Here is a 17,809-nt window from a genome sequence, read left to right on the forward strand (position 1 = left end):
GCCACATTAGAAAAAAAAATTCAATGGAACTCAAAAAGAATCAAGATAACCAAATAAATTACGAATTAATAAATTAAAGATAATGAACCATTATTTTGCAATATCATTAGCATAGTATTTTATTTAGTGTTAAGTATAAACAGTTTAACTATAGTCCATTTTTGTTATCAACCTTATTATTATTATTATTAACTGTGAAATCATGAAAAGGCATTTAATTCAGTTCTCAATTATAATTATAGTTTTTATCCATTATTTTCATCATTTTATCAATGAGTTGTTCTTGAATTTTTGTTTTAATTCCCTTGTTTTCTTTGCTCAACTGTAATTCTTATAAGTTAAACATAAAATTGTACCTTACTCTTAATCAGTCAGTTATAAATCTAAAACGTTACTTAAGCATACATTGTATTATCCTGTTCCTTTTGTCTTATTTATTATTGTATATTGTTTTTAGAATCACATTCAAGAATATTTCACTCATATAGAGATGTCACCTTTAGTTTATGCCGGTGAAGGGATTCAAATTTAGACCTTTACTCGGCACTCAGGTCCATTGAGCTGTGAGGGTGCTTTATCGTGCCAACGCCTACCGTGACACGGGATCTACGTTTTGAAAGTCATATACTAAAGACTCGTGACTTTCACTTCAAATGCCGATCGCTTGGCAAAGGAACAGTCACTACTTGTGTTTACGTCTTAGGTTTGACGCGGTGCCGCGAAAGAGAATCGAACCTTAGTCTCCCCATCACGAGTATCTTTTTTACTGTATGTAAATAGTCTATTTTCTGAGCAAGTATAACTAACAACCTTATGAACAGATAGTCATCAGAAATATTTTATTGGAATCCAAATCATTGTCTTCCAGTTGAAACTTGGAATTGGTGAAATTCCTCAAAATGATCAACTTTATTTGAATGTATGTTGTTTTGACGTCCCCCTCTTGAGAATCTGTTAAACGTTATTATATTTGTGTGAAAGGGAATATAGCTGACGATGAAAGACATGAATCTCTATATTCTAGAGTGGCATTATTTCAGAAGGCCTGGAAAAAATCACCATCCTTAATAAATTGTAGGCAATTGTAAAAGAAAATCCTCAAAAGTGTTTACAATAATTTACTACTGATTATAGTGCAGCCTCTTGTCGCCGGCTTGTGCATTATCATAAATATTCATGTACTAATGCAAAGTTTTAGTCAATAGGTATACAAGCCTAGATAGTTTTCATTAGTCCTAAAATATAGCTCTAGGTTGGTGGACTTCGGCCATGGTTTCCAGCAATGGTAAAACTTGTATCTTTTTTATCGATTTTTTAAAAAAAGAATCTTAATCTCACTAAGTATTCTATAAATATATAATAATATCAAGCATTGTTAATCTATAATTAACATTTTATGCTCTTCCGTTTACAATTACCTATCGATAATGTCAAGACGACATCTCTACTAATAAAGGATATGGAGATAACGAACAGTATTCAATATAATTAAACTCCATGAAATAATACAAAATAGGAGCAGAGCAAACATGGTCCTCGAAAACATCAGAGGTGGGATCAGGTGCCATGGAGGAGTGAGCATACGTACCCTGCCTACCGGTCTCATCCGCCGTGTGTTCCTTGTCAAGATCGGGAAATAACGGAGAAATCCGTCGATCATTCAGTATGTAAATAATGAGTTAACAATTAGTATGAAAAACGTCAGTCGGCATTTGACTCAATGATAAACTGTATTCGCCGAAAAGGTCTTTGTTTCGATCAAAGAAGTTGCGAAATGATGACTTTAAAAGAGACTGCTAATATCCTTGCTTCATCAACTTGTTTATCAATAATTTACCTCGTTTTAGAAATTGTTCATACGTAGAGCATGCAGAGTCATCAAGCTTATCATAAAGCTTAGTTGTTAGATTACCATTAACGGCTTTTTCAAGTAAAATATCCAAGTATGAAACAGATGTGTCAGCCGCTGTGGTATCTTTTATCTCAAGCTCACCAAGATTTATCATATCAACAGAGGAATGAAATAACCATTGTTAATTGACAATACGACGTTGATATATCAATGTTGAGTTGAACGACACAGGAAATGTTTCTTATTTTCACGCATAAGATATTGCATAATTCTGCTTCATATGAATAAAAAAATAGATCTGCTAATAATGAAGAGGAATTGGTGCCCATGGGAATTCCAAAAGAAAGTTTGAAGACCTGGTCTCCAAAAACAATATATATAGTGTCAATCAGAAATTAAAGCATAATTATCTTTTTGATGTCAAATTCAGAGTATTTGTGTGTGCAATCAGAATTTGTTTAACAAAGGAATTTTACAAATGACCAATGACCAGGTAAGTAAATTTACGAGTTCCATTTTTATTGAAAAAGCAGCTGTCAATGATATCAAAAAGCCTTGACTTTAATTTATCGTGGAAATGGTTGTGTATAAAGTTGAAAAGTCGTAAGTTTTTACGTTGAATTTGGTAAAACCTTGTGATTTCAAATTGTCCCAAAGTTCCTTGGAATTTTTGAGTATCCATATCTGATTCACACCACTTCTTGAATATATTTTTGAACAGTACTCTTGAAGCTTTTTCTTCACTACTGTCAATATCTTAGTGAGGAGTTAGAAGGAGGCTTGTATGAACATTCACTGGAACCTTCAATGTATCTTTGTAAGGATTCCTATGAAGTTTGGGAATCCAATACAATAGTTCAAATTCATTTTGGTTCTTCATCAGGATATTAAAAACATTCAAAACTGACATATAATTTTGAAGAATTTATTTTTTCCTTACAACGGGAACTATGAGTATAAGTTGGATTATCACTTGTAGAATTAAATCCAAGTTATTCTAAAAATACAATTTATATAACGAGCCGTACAAAACGAAGACGATGTTGTTACCTGCTTTGTCAACAGGGACCAGTGCGTACTGATCATGTAATCTACCTTATTCTTTTTTATTCCACTTCTAGGTTATTGAATACAGAAGGATAAATGGTTTTCATTTTGCCCTTAAATCTTTTAATACGCGATATTAACATGGATCGACAAAGTGTCCACGTCTTCTTTTTCATATCTGGCCCATAGTCTGGCGTAATCTTCAAAAAAATCCAGGCCAGTTGAAGGATCGGGGTTCCCTATATTTAGAACCTTTTAAGATAAGTGATCTAAGGTCGTCAATATTAACTTTAGTTACGTCACCTATAATAACATGTCCAGCAGAACTATAGTTACGGGGCGAAAACGAACATGAACACGATGGAGGATTATGTTTCAGATACTCGATATCCAGGCCATGTAGTGTGGGTGAAAATTTCATTGACAATCAATTGACCACACCACCAGGAAATTTTACTTCAATTCACAATAAGTGATGAATATCTTATATACTAATTATAAGGTAGCTATTATTTGATTAGGCCGGGGGGCATATCTCGGTGTCACTTTTACCAAAGCTTGGGGCTATAAATTTTTAGACGAGCTCACTTCTGATCTCAGTCTCACTTTTCAACAGTACATTCGTTTGGTGAGCTCATCTAAGTTTAAAAGAGCCAGGCGTGGTCTCTGTGATTAAGAAAACAAAGCAGATGTCAAAGAAAACACAGGATAAGACATGTCCTTTGTTAACTTTTAAAGTCTTTTTTTCTCGTTAGGGAATTTTTTTTTTTTTTTTTTGAAAATGTAGATACTTTAAGACTTTGACAATTGCCAAGTCAATTTAAAATGGTTTCGAATGAGGCGACGCATTGATAAATTTTAGGCGCCATTTAAAAATGTTAAGCACCATGGCGATTAATTAGTCGCAAGTTAAAGCCCCTGTAGTGTGAAATACGAAGAGTACAGTAACATATCCAAGTTAAAATGAACAAGTCCGTGGATTATTTTTTTTTTGTTTCATTACCTTGTACATGTATGTATTTATGTGATTTCAAGCTTAAGTGTATCTTTTTGCCACTGTAAAAAATTCAGGATATATAGTGTTCGTGTTCGCCCTGCCCTTCAATCTGTCTGTTCATCTGTTTGTCCGCAAAAAAATTAACCTTGCCCATAATTTTTGATTGTTTAAGGCTATTGCTCTCATATATCACATGCACGTTTGTTGTCACAAAGCCTTTCTTTTGGTACCTTGATCTAGAAGGCTGAATCAGTTTTACAAAATGTTACCCAAACTCAATCTTGTCCATAAGTTTTGAACAGTTATTGATTGGCTTTCATAACTCACATATCTTATCCTTGTGAAAAGATCTTCTTGTAGATACCAACAACTTTGACCCATTTGCCGTTTACCTTGAATCTTGAATTTGGTCATATTTTTAAATGGTTAGGGCTAGGGCTTTCATATTTAATATATGTATTTCTTGTAAAAGATCTTACTTTGGATACTACCATATTTGATTTGCATTTGAATAAGTTTAACCTTCGCTATAAGTTGCTATACGGGGGCATCAGTGTTTCACAAACACATCCTCTTTTCACAGAATGTACGTCGAACAGCATGTGCTAGTATCAAAAATGAGTTTTAGAGGATATAAATAAGTTAATTTTGAACTAAAATTAAAAAAAAATATATAATGATCAACTAATGTTACATAACATATATGTATAAGAGAAAAACAAGAGATATATTACCTGCTGAGACGTTTATTTGCTTATTTTTGTTCAGTGTAGTATATTTTGAGCATTTCTCTGCACAAAATGCACAGCACAGACTTCCTTAAAAAGAAAAAGACTGTTATGAAGATAAAGGGAAAAAAATGGCATGTCTCATAATTTATTAACCAAACAAAATGATCACAGGGTGTATAAAATTGCTACACAAGCTAATCATTTAGAGGGATATTATCTATTTGAGTCCCTTTAAAATGCAAACTTGTAGTTTTGAATAACACTTAAGTACTTTCGTGTCAAGTACCTGCTATCACAGAAAGAACAGATATAAATGGAAATATATATACATGTACCAGTACTCGAAAACTAATAAAATCATGAGAATTTTTTTTTTAGAAATGTAAAGATAATAAAGACATTGCAAAATTACTAAAAGTGAACTTAGGACTGAAATAAGCCCACTCCTCCATGACACCTGATGCCAACAGCGATGTTTTAGAGGTCCGTGTGTCTAAATACTGTGTATTAAGTAAAAAGTACTCACATATTTGTAATCCTTTAAAAGAGTGAAAATACAGTTAGGGCATAAATTACTATAACAGAGATATAGAACACAAATTTAACTTAACGGGCACATAATAAAAGTGGGACAGCCTCCTTCCCCGTCCGGCTATGGTTTTCAAACATCACCTTTTATTGTAAGAAATGTTCATGGTAGGGGTTTCAAATTAAAAATAATAATGGATTCAATTATTGCAAAGTATATATACAAGAGACCCAAGGGCCTTGAATCGCTCTTCTGATAAATTGTACAATCTATCACTTCTATTTGAAGCCTCTAACCTTAAGTATCCTAAGACCCAAGTTGCATCAACTGACAAAGTTTGATAATTCTTAGCCAATAATGACTGAAAATATTTTTAATAATAAAGCTATAAACAACCATAAGTACATCACAGTGACCTATATTAAGATTGAAGTTTTCTGAGGACTCAAGATGCAATAATAAACAAATGTCACAGTTGTAATTAAATCATAATTATTATTAAATATTTGCTTTGATGCTCTGCGCAATATTTAGTACGTGTTGTGATCGGCGCGCATAGCCAATCGAATACAAGCGGTTTTGCAGGTACGTGAGAGCCATGTGCGAGTGTTTTGTTTTATACAGGTGAATTTCTATTTTTAGCATTTCCTTTACGTATGACTGACCAGTGACCTACCATGGACCAATGGATTTCGTTATACTAATTTATATGCATGTTTTACTAACCCGTGCACTATATAAAGTAAGAAACCCGCCGAAATCCCCACCCCAAGCTCTTCAGCCTTTACGGTAGCAGATCGCATATTTAGATTCTATCTCAGATCGATTCAATCGATGGAAAGCATAATATATTTCTGATTTAATACTGGATGCCTGGTAAGATGTTCATTAATCTTGTAATTCATTTACTTGTTTGATTTATGTAACGATCTACTGGCAGTCGTTTGAATATCTTATTTAATTATTACTTTTCGTAAATGTTGAAATGTCTTTTTGTTTCGTGTTTGTCTATGTGTATTGTTTTGTATGAGTGTTGTGAGAGTGTTTTTCTATTTTCTAGGTTTTTCTTTATATCCATTAATAAATTGATAAACGACCGCATCAGTTTTGTTTTGAATTCTTCAAACAAGACCGTGACCCTGTGACAAATGGCGCCCACGTGAATTCCAAACTTGAAGTGAATACTACAGTGATGTGTATGTTGGTTGATTTCCACGATGAATTATCGTCAACTTCAGGTTTTCCAATGGATGATGACCAGGGTCCAGTAATCCACTGAGGGACGAGAGGATTGTCCACAACGCCTGTGTGTACGTGTCCAATGCCTATTACTTCCCCATGGATCCGCCTAGGCTTTAAGTTTGCGCATTTTGAATACACGTGTTTAAATACATTTCTAGCTAGCTAACTTACGTTTAACATTCCGAACATTCTATGGAATCGAGAACTGTGTCTCTCGGATGCTCAGTGATCCGTACAACGTGACCGGTGAATTGTGTTCAGGTAGATTTTTCTATTCCGTGTGAAGTGTTCCGGAACCTGAAGCTACAACTCAACAGTTTATTGATTTCTTTGAAATAAATTTAAAGAAAAATATTTGTGCGCACTTGTATTTATATTTTCTATGTGTCATTTGTTTGTTTTATGTATTATTGTGTCTTATGTTCTTTGTGTTGATTTGTTTGAGAGATGCCGGCTGTGTGTAAGAAGTGCGTGTGTGAATTTTGATCGGGATCGAGCTCGATATTATTTTTTCTTGTTTTGGTGGTAAACTTCCGGAAGTACAAAAAACGTGTTTTGAGATGGTAAATGTTTTGTTTATCTGTGCTTGAACAGGCACCTATCGGAATTTAGACTGCCAAATGTATGTGTACTGTGCTTGATGTTCTTATTTGTACTGTGTTGTCTACAGTCGTGTTTGTTTTGCTGACTGTCAATGTTTTTTTTTTTGGTCTGTCATTCAATGTCATTGTCGGTGGTACATTTTGTTGATGTGTGTCACGTACAGTAGGATACAATAGCTGAAAACTATTCCCTGCGCGCGATCACTTTCTCAATTGCAGCATTACTAACCAAAGTACGGGACTTGAGAACAACAGGACTGTTGGACAAAGCAGACAGGTATATTTGTGTTATTTTTTTTTTCAGGTTTGTTGTATATGTAGTTGTCATAGTTGTATTTGTACAGAATTTGAATGAGTGGTTGCTAGTGTGTTGACAAATGCGCATTGCGATAAGTGTATTTTTGCTTGCGATTTGGTGTCAGTCTTTTGATCATTTTCAAATCAACATGATGAAAGTAAGGGTGAGAAAGACTTACAAGAAGTGAGTGATGAAACCAAGGGTATGAAGGACTTACAAAAAGTTATTGAGCAAATTAATGCAGAACCGCATTACAGGGTTATAACAAAAGAGGAGTATGACCTGAAGCTCATAAAATCCCAACTAGTACCCCTAAGGTTGAGCAAGGTTTGATTGAAGGTGACATTCCTAAACTTCCACCCTTAGGTCAAGTACCACTCCCAAGTCACATACCCTCACCAGGTTATTTCCATCCACCAGGTCTTATGTCATCACCTAAATTTTTTAATAGCTCTGCTCTGTTTCATCAGAATAACAATCCTACCCCTATAAAACTCCCAACTTTTAGCGGTAGTGAGCAAGCTCAGAAAGGTGAAGTGAGCTATGATGTTTGGTCGTATGAGGTTAGGTGCTTAAAGGGCCAGTGGCCTGATCATGTTCTTTTGCAGCCAGTGAGAAGTTCTCTGAAGGGTACGGCGAGGGAGATTCTGATTCCACTTGGAGAACACGCTACGGTTGAGAACATCCTCGCAAAGTTAGACGATTTTTATGGGAATGTCTGCACACCCGAAAACATTATGCAGAAATTTTACTCGGATCATCAACAGGAAGGTGAGTCAATTGTTTCCTACGGGTCTAGATTAGAACAGTGTTTATCAAAAGCTGTAAAAGTAGGTCACATTGATGTAAATGCCAAGGACCCAATGCTTAGATCAAAGTTTTGGTCAGGTCTAAGAAGCACGCAGTTGAGAAATGCAACAAGGCACAAGTATGAGACTGTAAAAGAGTTTCACTCCCTTGTTAGAGAAATAAGACAGATTGAACAAGAGGAAACTAGTTTGAAATCTGTAAATTCTGTTCCAAAATCAAGTGTGGCTATGTCAAGTAATGTAGATTCATTGACAATTCAAAATTCTGAACTGCAAAATATGCAAAAACAACTTACAGAATTACTTTCTCAGATGAAGAAACTTGATAGCAGAATGAGTAAAATTGAGCAAAGTTCAAATGCAAATAATCAAACTCAAACAACTGGTTTTAATAATACAGGTTCTTTTCAGACAAATACCTCCAACAATACTTACCACAGAGGAAATTCAATCCAGTCTTTTGTAAAGGTTAGTTGGAGAATCCAATGAATCTGATATTATTGTCAATGGCTTAAGAACAAAAGCTCTCATTGACTCAGGATCCATGATTACCTGTATGTCAGAAGAATTTTTCAGAAATTTTAACCCTAGGCCTGAGTTACATGACCTTTCAGAATTTGAACTGAATGTTCAGAGTGCTAATGGAAGTGCTTTGCCATATAGTGGCTATGCACAAATTGACATATGTGTACCTTGCTTTGGTGAATTTACATATACTATTCCTGTTCTAGTAGTTCCCCAGACAAATTATTCAAGGCAAGTACCTATGACTCTTGGAACTAATTTCATTCGTTTTAACAGGAATGCTTGTAACCAAATTCAACAGATGTTCCAGAGCAATGGAAGATAGCATTTGACAGTATGAATGATGAAACACCAGTGAAGACGACCAACAAGTATACCATTCAAGTGTTACCAAATGAGACAAAAGTAATCAGAGGTCTGGTAAGAAATAACCATGGTATTGTATCAGCTTTAACCGAGCAAACAAATACTTCATTATCAGGAGGTCTCATTGTTTGTCCTAGAGTTATTTCCCTTACCCAGGGTAAGCATACTACTACTATTCCTGTCAGGGTTTGCAATATTTCAGCCTCTATTGTACATATACCACCGAAATCACTTTTATGTTCAGTAAGTGGTGTACAGTTAGTGGACTCTTGGAATCCTGAAACACAGGATCAAGGTATTAAGAAACCCAGAAAGTCTTTGCAGGAACTGGACATCAAGATATCAGAGGAGAACTTAACTTCTAAACAAGTAAGTGAGGCTAAGAAGTTTCTCTCTGGTTGGACTAATTTATTTTCAGATGGACCAACTGATATAGGTAAGACTGATATTTTAAAACATGAAATTAAGCTTACTGACAACACACCATTCAAAGAACCATACAGACGAATTCCACCTGGAATGTATGCAGAAGTACGAGAACACATTAAGGAAATGCTGGATGTTGGAGCTATTAGACCATCACAGAGCCCATATTCCTCCAACATAGTATTGGTCAGAAAGAAAGATGGTAGTTTACGTTTCTGCATAGACTACAGGAAACTCAACTCCAGAACCATCAAGGATGCATACAACCTTCCTCGCATTGACGACACTATCGACAGATTGGTTGGGTCTAACTTCTTCACCAAACTAGATTTAACTAGTTCTTACTGGCAGGTTGAGATAGAAGAGATGGACAAAGAGAAGACAGCCTTTTCAGTTAGTGGTGTTGGTCACTATGAGTGTAACAGAATGGGGTTGACGAACGCACCTGCGACTTTTCAGAGGATTATGGAAAGATGTATGGGTGAGTTGAACTTGAGAGACTGTCTTGTTTTTCTCGATGACATACTCATATTTTCGCAAACATTTGACGAACACTTGGACAGACTAACAGCTGTATTTCAGAAACTTGAGAGACATAATCTTAAGCTTAAGGCCAAGAAGTGTGAGTTTTTCAAAGAGAGTGTTACCTACTTAGGACATGTAGTAAGTAAAGCAGGTGTAGCTACAGACCCAGAGAAGACCAAGTCTATTTCTACATGGCCAGTCCCTCACAGTATTAAGACACTTCGAACATTCCTAGGATTTGCAGGATATTATCGGAGGTATGTAAAAGATTACTCCAAGATCATTAAGCCTCTTAATGATCTACTTAAAGGCCATTCCACAAACAAAGGTAAATCAAGTAAGACAAAAGCACCAGCATGGAGATGGGGTGATGAGGAAACCAAGGCATTTGAGACCATTAAACAGAAATTGACGTCTCCACCTATTCTTGCCTACGCTGACTTTGACCAGCCTTTCATTCTTCATACCGACGCATCATGTAATGGTTTAGGTGCTGTTCTCTACCAAATCCAGAATGGTGAGAAAAGAGTTGTTGCTTATGCGAGTCGTGGGTTAAAGAACAGCGAAAGACACTACCCAGCACACAAACTTGAGTTTCTTTCCTTAAAATGGGCAGTTACCGATAAGTTTCACGACTATTTATATGGTAACAAATTTGAAGTCATGACGGACAATAACCCTCTTACATACATTTTGACCACAGCAAAGCTCGATGCTACAGGCCACAGATGGTTAGCCGCACTCAGTAACTTCCAGTTCTCCATCCGCTACAGGAAAGGTACAAACAATGCAGATGAGATGGTTTGTCTAGACGACCAAATGAGATGGTGGAAGTCAATCCCAATGTTGTCCAGTCTATCTGTAGTGCATATGTAGCAGATCATAAAAAATTGCCCTTATTTTGAAAATGTGTTCCTAACAGGAGAGGAGGATCCATTCACATGCATGACTGTAAGTACTAATGAACTAATGAACTCGGATAATTCAGACAAATCAGATCCCGTTACTAGTGAAACTAGTGAGTGTCATTCTGATAATGCTTGTGTTTTCTCAAACATTGACTGGGTTAAGGAACAATCATCTGATAGTGATATCAAAAGAGTTATTCAGCTTGTTGAGCAAGGATTTTTAAGATCAAATCTAAGAGAAGAGTCAGAAATTGTTTGTAGATATTTGAAAGAGATCGACAAATTAACTTTAGAAAACGGTATATTGTACAGAAAAGCTATTTTACAGAATGAAAATATTAAACAGTTAGTTTTACCAAGTGGTTTCAGAGAAACAGCTTTTAGACTCTTGCACACAAACGTTGGACATCATGGACGTGACAGAACCATTCAGCTCATGAAAGAAAGATTTTTCTGGCCCAGAATGATCCAAGATATTACAGAGAGAATCAAGAATTGTGACCGATGTGTGAAGTTCAAAACTCCTGAAAAGATTTCTTCTAATGTCGGTCAAAAGCTCTACAGAGCTTATGTTTCTGTTTAAAAAAATCCGACTCGAAATAAAATTTTCTGATTCTGATTCTGATTCTGCAGAACTTGTCAACATTGAAAGTTACCAACCATTAGATCTTGTATGTATGGACTATTTATCACTAGAAAAAAGCAAAGGAGGTTTTGAAAATGTATTAGTAATTACAGATCATTTTACTCGTTATTCTCAAGCTTTTCCATCAAGAAATCAAACAGCTAAAACAACTGCTAAAATATTTTTTGAAAATTTTATTGTTCATTACGGATTTCCAAACAGATTACACAGTGATCAGGGTAGAAACTTTACTAGCAATGTTAGCAAAGAGTTATGTAAGTTAGCAGGTGTACAGCAGTCGCGAACCACTCCCTATCACCCTATGGGGAATGGGATGGTTGAGCGTTTCAACCAGACTTTGATCAAAATGCTAGGTACACTGGAAGACAAGCAAAAAGAAGACTGGAAATCTTATGTAAGTACTCTTGTGCACGCATATAATGCCACAAAACATGACAGTACCGGATATACGCCTTTCTTTCTCATGTTCGGCAGGCATCTGCGTTTAGCTATCGATGCATACCTCGGCTTAGACTCTGACACAGAAAAGATTCGCAGTCGCGACAATTATGCAAAGAAACTCCAGAAGCGTCTCGAGTTCTCTTACAAGATTGCATCACGTGAAGCTGAGAAAAGTGCTTCTCGTCACAAATTGAATTATGACTCAAAGGTTAGAGAAGCTACGGTACATATTGGAGACTGTGTTCTCATTAGAAATGTTGGTCTAAAAGGAAAAAATAAACTGGCAGATAAATGGGCCAGAGATACCTATATTGTCATTAATCAGCCCAATTCTGACATCCCAGTACTTCAGGTCAAGAAAGAGTATGGGAAAGAAAAAAAGACTTTGCATAGGACTATGCTACTGCCCATATCTTATATCCCCAAACTTTCTGAACAGGGTGAACATTCCCCTAAGGTGACCAAACACAAATGTGTTCAAAAACAGGAAAACCCCGATCGAGAGAATCTTTCTAGGGTACATAATGGTACTAATGTATCTAGATGTATTCATTCTGATTCTAGTTCTGAGTCAGAAGATTCAGATTCTGGTTCATCAGATGGTACATGTAGTAACATTTATATTATACCACAAAGACGAGTTAGTCCTAGATCAGGTATAGGTAAGTCTACACCATTTAGTTCCATTCCTTTTGAGAATAGGAGCAATTCTAGTATTTCCAACACTAATTCAACATTTGATGTTAGTAGTACTTACAATCCTTCAACACTTAATCGTAATGTATCATCAAATTCTCCCTCTGTAAATATCAGTGTACCACCAGTTCCAAGAAGATCCACGAGACAGATGAGAAAACCTGACAGATACGGTGAGTGGGTACATCAGGTGACTCCAGTATATTTTGTGTAGAATACAGGGAAGAATGTCACATATTTGATGTTCATTTTGTTTGTAAATATGTTTGTGTTTAATACTTTGTCTGTACAATGCTACATGGACATTGTGATTTGATTCAGTAATTTAAAATGTCAGGAGCCATTTTCCTTAGCAGGGGAGAATGTCACAGTTGTAATTAAATCATAATTATTATTAAATATTTGCTTTGATGCTCTGCGCAATATTTAGTACGTATTGTGATTGGCGCGCATAGCCAATCGAATACAACCGGTTTTGCAGGTATGTGAGAGCCATGTGCGAGTGTTTTGTTTTGTACAGGTGAATTTCTATTTTTAGCATTTCCTTTACGTATGACTGACCAGTGACCTACCATGGACCAATGGATTTCGTTATACTAATTTATATGCATGTTTTACTAACCCGTGCACTATATAAAGTAAGAAACCCGCCGAAATCACCACCCCAAGCTCTTCAGCCTTTACGGTAGCAGATCGCATATTTAGATTCTATCTCAGATCGATTCAATCGATGTAAAGCATAATATATTTCTGATTTAATACTGGATGCCTGGTAAGATGTTCATTAATCTTGTAATTCATTTACTTGTTTGATTTATGTAACGATCTACTGGCAGTCGTTTGAATATCTTATTTAATTATTACTTTTCGTAAATGTTGAAATGTCTTTTTGTTTCGTGTTTGTCTATGTGTATTGTTTTGTATGAGTGTCGTGAGAGTGTTTTTTTCTATTTTCTAGGTTTTTCTTTATATCCATTAATAAATTGATAAACGACCGAACCAGTTTTGTTCTGAATTCTTCAAACAAGACCGTGACCCTGTGACACAAAGATTGAAGATTCTAAGCCAATAAGTAGTTGAGATATTTAAAAGTAGGTCACCGTGACCTACTTTTTGTCTACATTCTTTGAAAACCCAAGATACATTAACTGACAAAGTCTGATGATTCTAAGCCAAAAAGTACCTGAGATATTCAAAAGTAGGTCACCATGACCTACTTTTTGATCGACATTCTCTAAAAACCAAAGATGCATCAACAAACAAAGTTTAGTGATTCTAAACCAGTTAGTACCATAGATACTTAAATAAAGCCATAAAATGTCGAAAGTAGGTCACAGTGACCTACTTTTTTGACATCATTCTCCGAAAACCCAAGATGCATCAACTTACAAAATTTGATGATTCTAAGCCAATAAGTACCGTAGATACTTAAATAAAGCCATAAAATGTCAAAAGTAGGTCACCGTGACCTATTTTTTGGTCATCACTCTCCGAAAACACAAGACGCATCAACTTACAAATTTTGATGATTCTAAGCCAATAAATACCTAAGATACTAAAATATCGCCATAAAAAGTCGAAAGTAGGTAACAGTGACTTACTTTTTGGACATCATTCTCCGAAAACCCATGATGCATCAACTTACAAAGTTTTATGATTCTAAGCCAATAAGTACCATAGGTACTTAAATAAAGCCATAAAATGTCAAAAGTAGGTCACCGTGACCTACTTTTTGTTTGTTACTCTCCGAAAACCCAAGATGCATCAACTCACAAAGTTTGATGATTCTAAGCCAATAAATACCTAAGATACTAAAATATAGCCATAAAATGTTGAAACTAGGTCATCGTGACCTATATATTAGTGGACATATTTCAAAGTCACAAGATGAATCCGCTGACCAAGTTTGATGATCCTAGGTCTGAAGGTAATCAAAATATGCCTTTTAAACAATTCGAAAACAAATGCCTGCAAAATTCAAAAAGTAAATCACAGCTGTGACCTACTTTTTCATAAATTTGTTTTAAAGTCCCAAGATCCATCAATAAACAAGATTTGATGATTCTAAACCTCTCAGTGTCTGAAATAATTGGATTAAATGTTTTAAGAAGAATTAGTCATAAAGTTCAAAAAGTAGGTCACGGTGACCTACTTTTAAGCTGACGTTGTTCAAGGACCCAAGATGCATCAACTGACTAAGTTTGATGATTATAGGCCATAAAGTGCCCGAAATAGGCCTTCAAATCAATTTTAAAACAAATGCCCACAAAATTTAAAAAGTAGGTCACCCTGACCTACTTTTGAGTTAACATGTTGTGAAGTCATCCTGAAGTGAGATGCATCAACTTACAAGATTTGATGATGCTAGTCCTAATAGTAAGCAAAATATAAACGTTTTTATTATTTGTAAATTTAGGTCAAATTTGAAGTGACCTTGAGACCACGCCCTTTGCCCGAGGGTCATGCCTTGAACAATTTCAATCTTCAACATATCTTGATCCTTGTGTGTAAGTTTGGTGAAAATCTGCCTGGTTATTCTGGAGAAGAAGATTTTTTAGCAACTAGTACTTTTGGTTTTGTTTTCCTGATTATCTCCCCTTGTTTAAGGGTTCCAACCCTTATTTTAGTATAAAGGGTACATTATATGTAGCCCTTGGGCCAAAGATACCCTGTGACAAATTTGACACTGATTGGCCAAGGGGTTCTTGAGTTATGGCCCATATTCTAAAACGTTAACGCACACCGCACACCGCACAAATGGCCATAGCATTAGCTCTTTGAGCCTTTGGCTAAGAAGAGCTAATAAGACTGTCAGGAATGTTTTAAATATATATTTTTATAATATATAAAATCAAAACATCAAATGCAAAGAAATATCGACAAGCTGAAGAAGATGGATTAAATGACGGACGAATAAAGGAAGTTTGCCATTTTGTCCGCTATGCATGAAGAATTTAATACTGTATCTAGAGCTAGGTGGTTGGTCGATATTTGTATAGATCGAGTTGTCAAAATATATAAAATATATGTAAACTGCAAGGAAGTTGTAAAGACATTTTAAATTATGTGAATACGACAATAACAAAGATATATCTATTTGTGAAAACGTCCTGGTATATTTTTTTATATCTAATATTATGGATACGTGTACAATTTATCGAACGTTCGTATTATTGACAGGAATACATCGTTTAGAAGGATTTGGTAGGTAACATATTAAGTGCTTACACTGTTTTTTCCACTTTTTATATAAAACTGATCCCAGGCATTAAATTAACTTTTTTATACGTTCCTTTATGGTTTATATTGATCTTTTAAAACAATTTGTTTTTCTTTCAAAAAAAAATATTCTCTATCTATGATAATACTAATGTTTCGTCTCTAAAAATTATTGTCATGCTCATTGGTTTCCTTTTTTTATATACAGTTCTTTCAAATAAACATACATTTGCTTTCAAGGGATCCGACAATAAACATAACCTTTTGAAATTACAAATTGTTTCAACAATAAATTGTTACCTTACTTAACATTCAAATAATTGCGTTATTTAGCAGAAGTTAAATGCAACATCGTCCACATTATTTTATTGAATTTGATATCGTTTCCTTGAATTAATTTATTCTCCTAAGACTTGAATACTTTGTCTTTCTTAGATAATATATCAGAAGGTAAAACAGCGACACAGTCCACAGTTCACAAATGTAATCCTCCCTGTGGTCCAGATAAAGTCATCGATGGTGAAAGGAAGACGTGCATGAAGGGCTCGGGTATAGGCAAGGGATCTCCTGATAAATATTTTTGGTGGAGCGTAGATCTTGGAAGCAAGCATGGCATTTACAGCATCAGCATATATTTTAAAGACTACAAGGGATATGGGGACTATGGTATGATTTATAAGTAACTAAAACTGTTTAAAAGCAAAATAACACCCCACCCCCTACAGGAAGCTGGAGGATATATATTATTAATGCAATTTTGAATGTAGGGTCGTATTTGGGTAACTGAATTTATGTTGTGCAAAAGAGAAGTTAGTGCATAACGGGTTCCATGAAGAAAGTTGTTTTGATTTATAGATGCTCTCTTTTTGAGGGAAGGTTCCAAGCTAGCACAAAAACGTTTGAATATTTTTTTTAATTACATGATTTTGTATGATTTTAAAACCTTTTGAAACATTTGTGCAGTAACAAGCCTTTACCTTAGGATGTTTTATTGCCTCCTCGGAGAGAGTAAGAAACTACAAAAGTAAATACAATGTGTAAAGAACAAAGCACAGTATTATATATAAGGATATACAAATGACACACAAAAAAAACAACAATCCACGTTTTAGGTTATGCCAAAAAAAAAATGAAAATTTTGGACAGGACTTAAATACAACAGTGAAAATTGTAAATTCACATACACTAAGCGAGCACAAATACAAGAAGTAATTTCCATAAAATAAAAGAGACAAAACAGCCAGTGCTATTATAAGTATCGTAACATCTTGGAAAATATATCATGTGTACCAATCCATGTTTTAGATTAAGCTGACCTCTTGCAACAAATAAACAGATCTTTTTACCTTCAAATAATTGTCAAGAAAAGAAATGCGAAAAGCACATTATAGAATTTACAATACTTGAATTGATTATACAATGCAACAATAAAAAACTTAAAGTTTGTGGACATCCAAGCCGTTTCAAATAGCTCTACAGAACATGCGGCGCGAAGCCATATTTACCTAAATTTACTCAAAACTCAATATCCGGATAAGTTTACATATGATGATAGTAGTGTACGGATAAAGTTGGAAATATCGTAAACAGCATATACAAACATAACATGACAATTTTAACAGAACTTTTGACCTAATGTTTTCAAAACATTTTATTAAAGTAGGGATCTACTCGTGGAAAACCGGAAGCCGGAATAAGCCGTTTTCGGTTTTAATATTATGGTTCATATAACATTAGCAAGAACGTAAACAATGTCTACAGAAGTGTTTGAGGGGTGTATAAAGATGATTGAGGATATTTTTGTGCAAGGATTGGGATTAATACAGGATAAAAACAAGCGCGAGGTCGAATGCCAGTCATTTCAAATATATTTTATCTAGGATGTTATATTGATACTATACGTTTCCAAGGTTAGCTTTTTTTAAAAAAGCTGAGGGTCAGCCACTGGAA

The 17,809-nt window shown here is 35.0% G+C and overlaps 1 protein-coding gene across 1 annotated transcript; it reads left to right on the forward strand.

Annotated features, from left to right (window-relative positions):
* Positions 1-7,453: 7,453 nt before the first annotated feature.
* Positions 7,454-8,596, forward strand: LOC134229973 (uncharacterized). Its single transcript, XM_062711747.1, has one exon. It carries the CDS (start codon positions 7,724-7,726, stop codon positions 8,594-8,596), a length of 873 nt encoding a protein of 290 aa, XP_062567731.1. The 5' UTR covers positions 7,454-7,723.
* The last annotated feature ends 9,213 nt before the right edge of the window (positions 8,597-17,809 follow it).

The sequence above is a fragment of the Saccostrea cucullata genome, unplaced genomic scaffold, assembly GCF_032062105.1.
Source record: "Saccostrea cucullata isolate Sc308-1 unplaced genomic scaffold, CSIRO_AGI_Scuc_v1 ctg683, whole genome shotgun sequence".
Taxonomy (NCBI): Eukaryota; Metazoa; Mollusca; class Bivalvia; order Ostreida; family Ostreidae; genus Saccostrea; species Saccostrea cuccullata.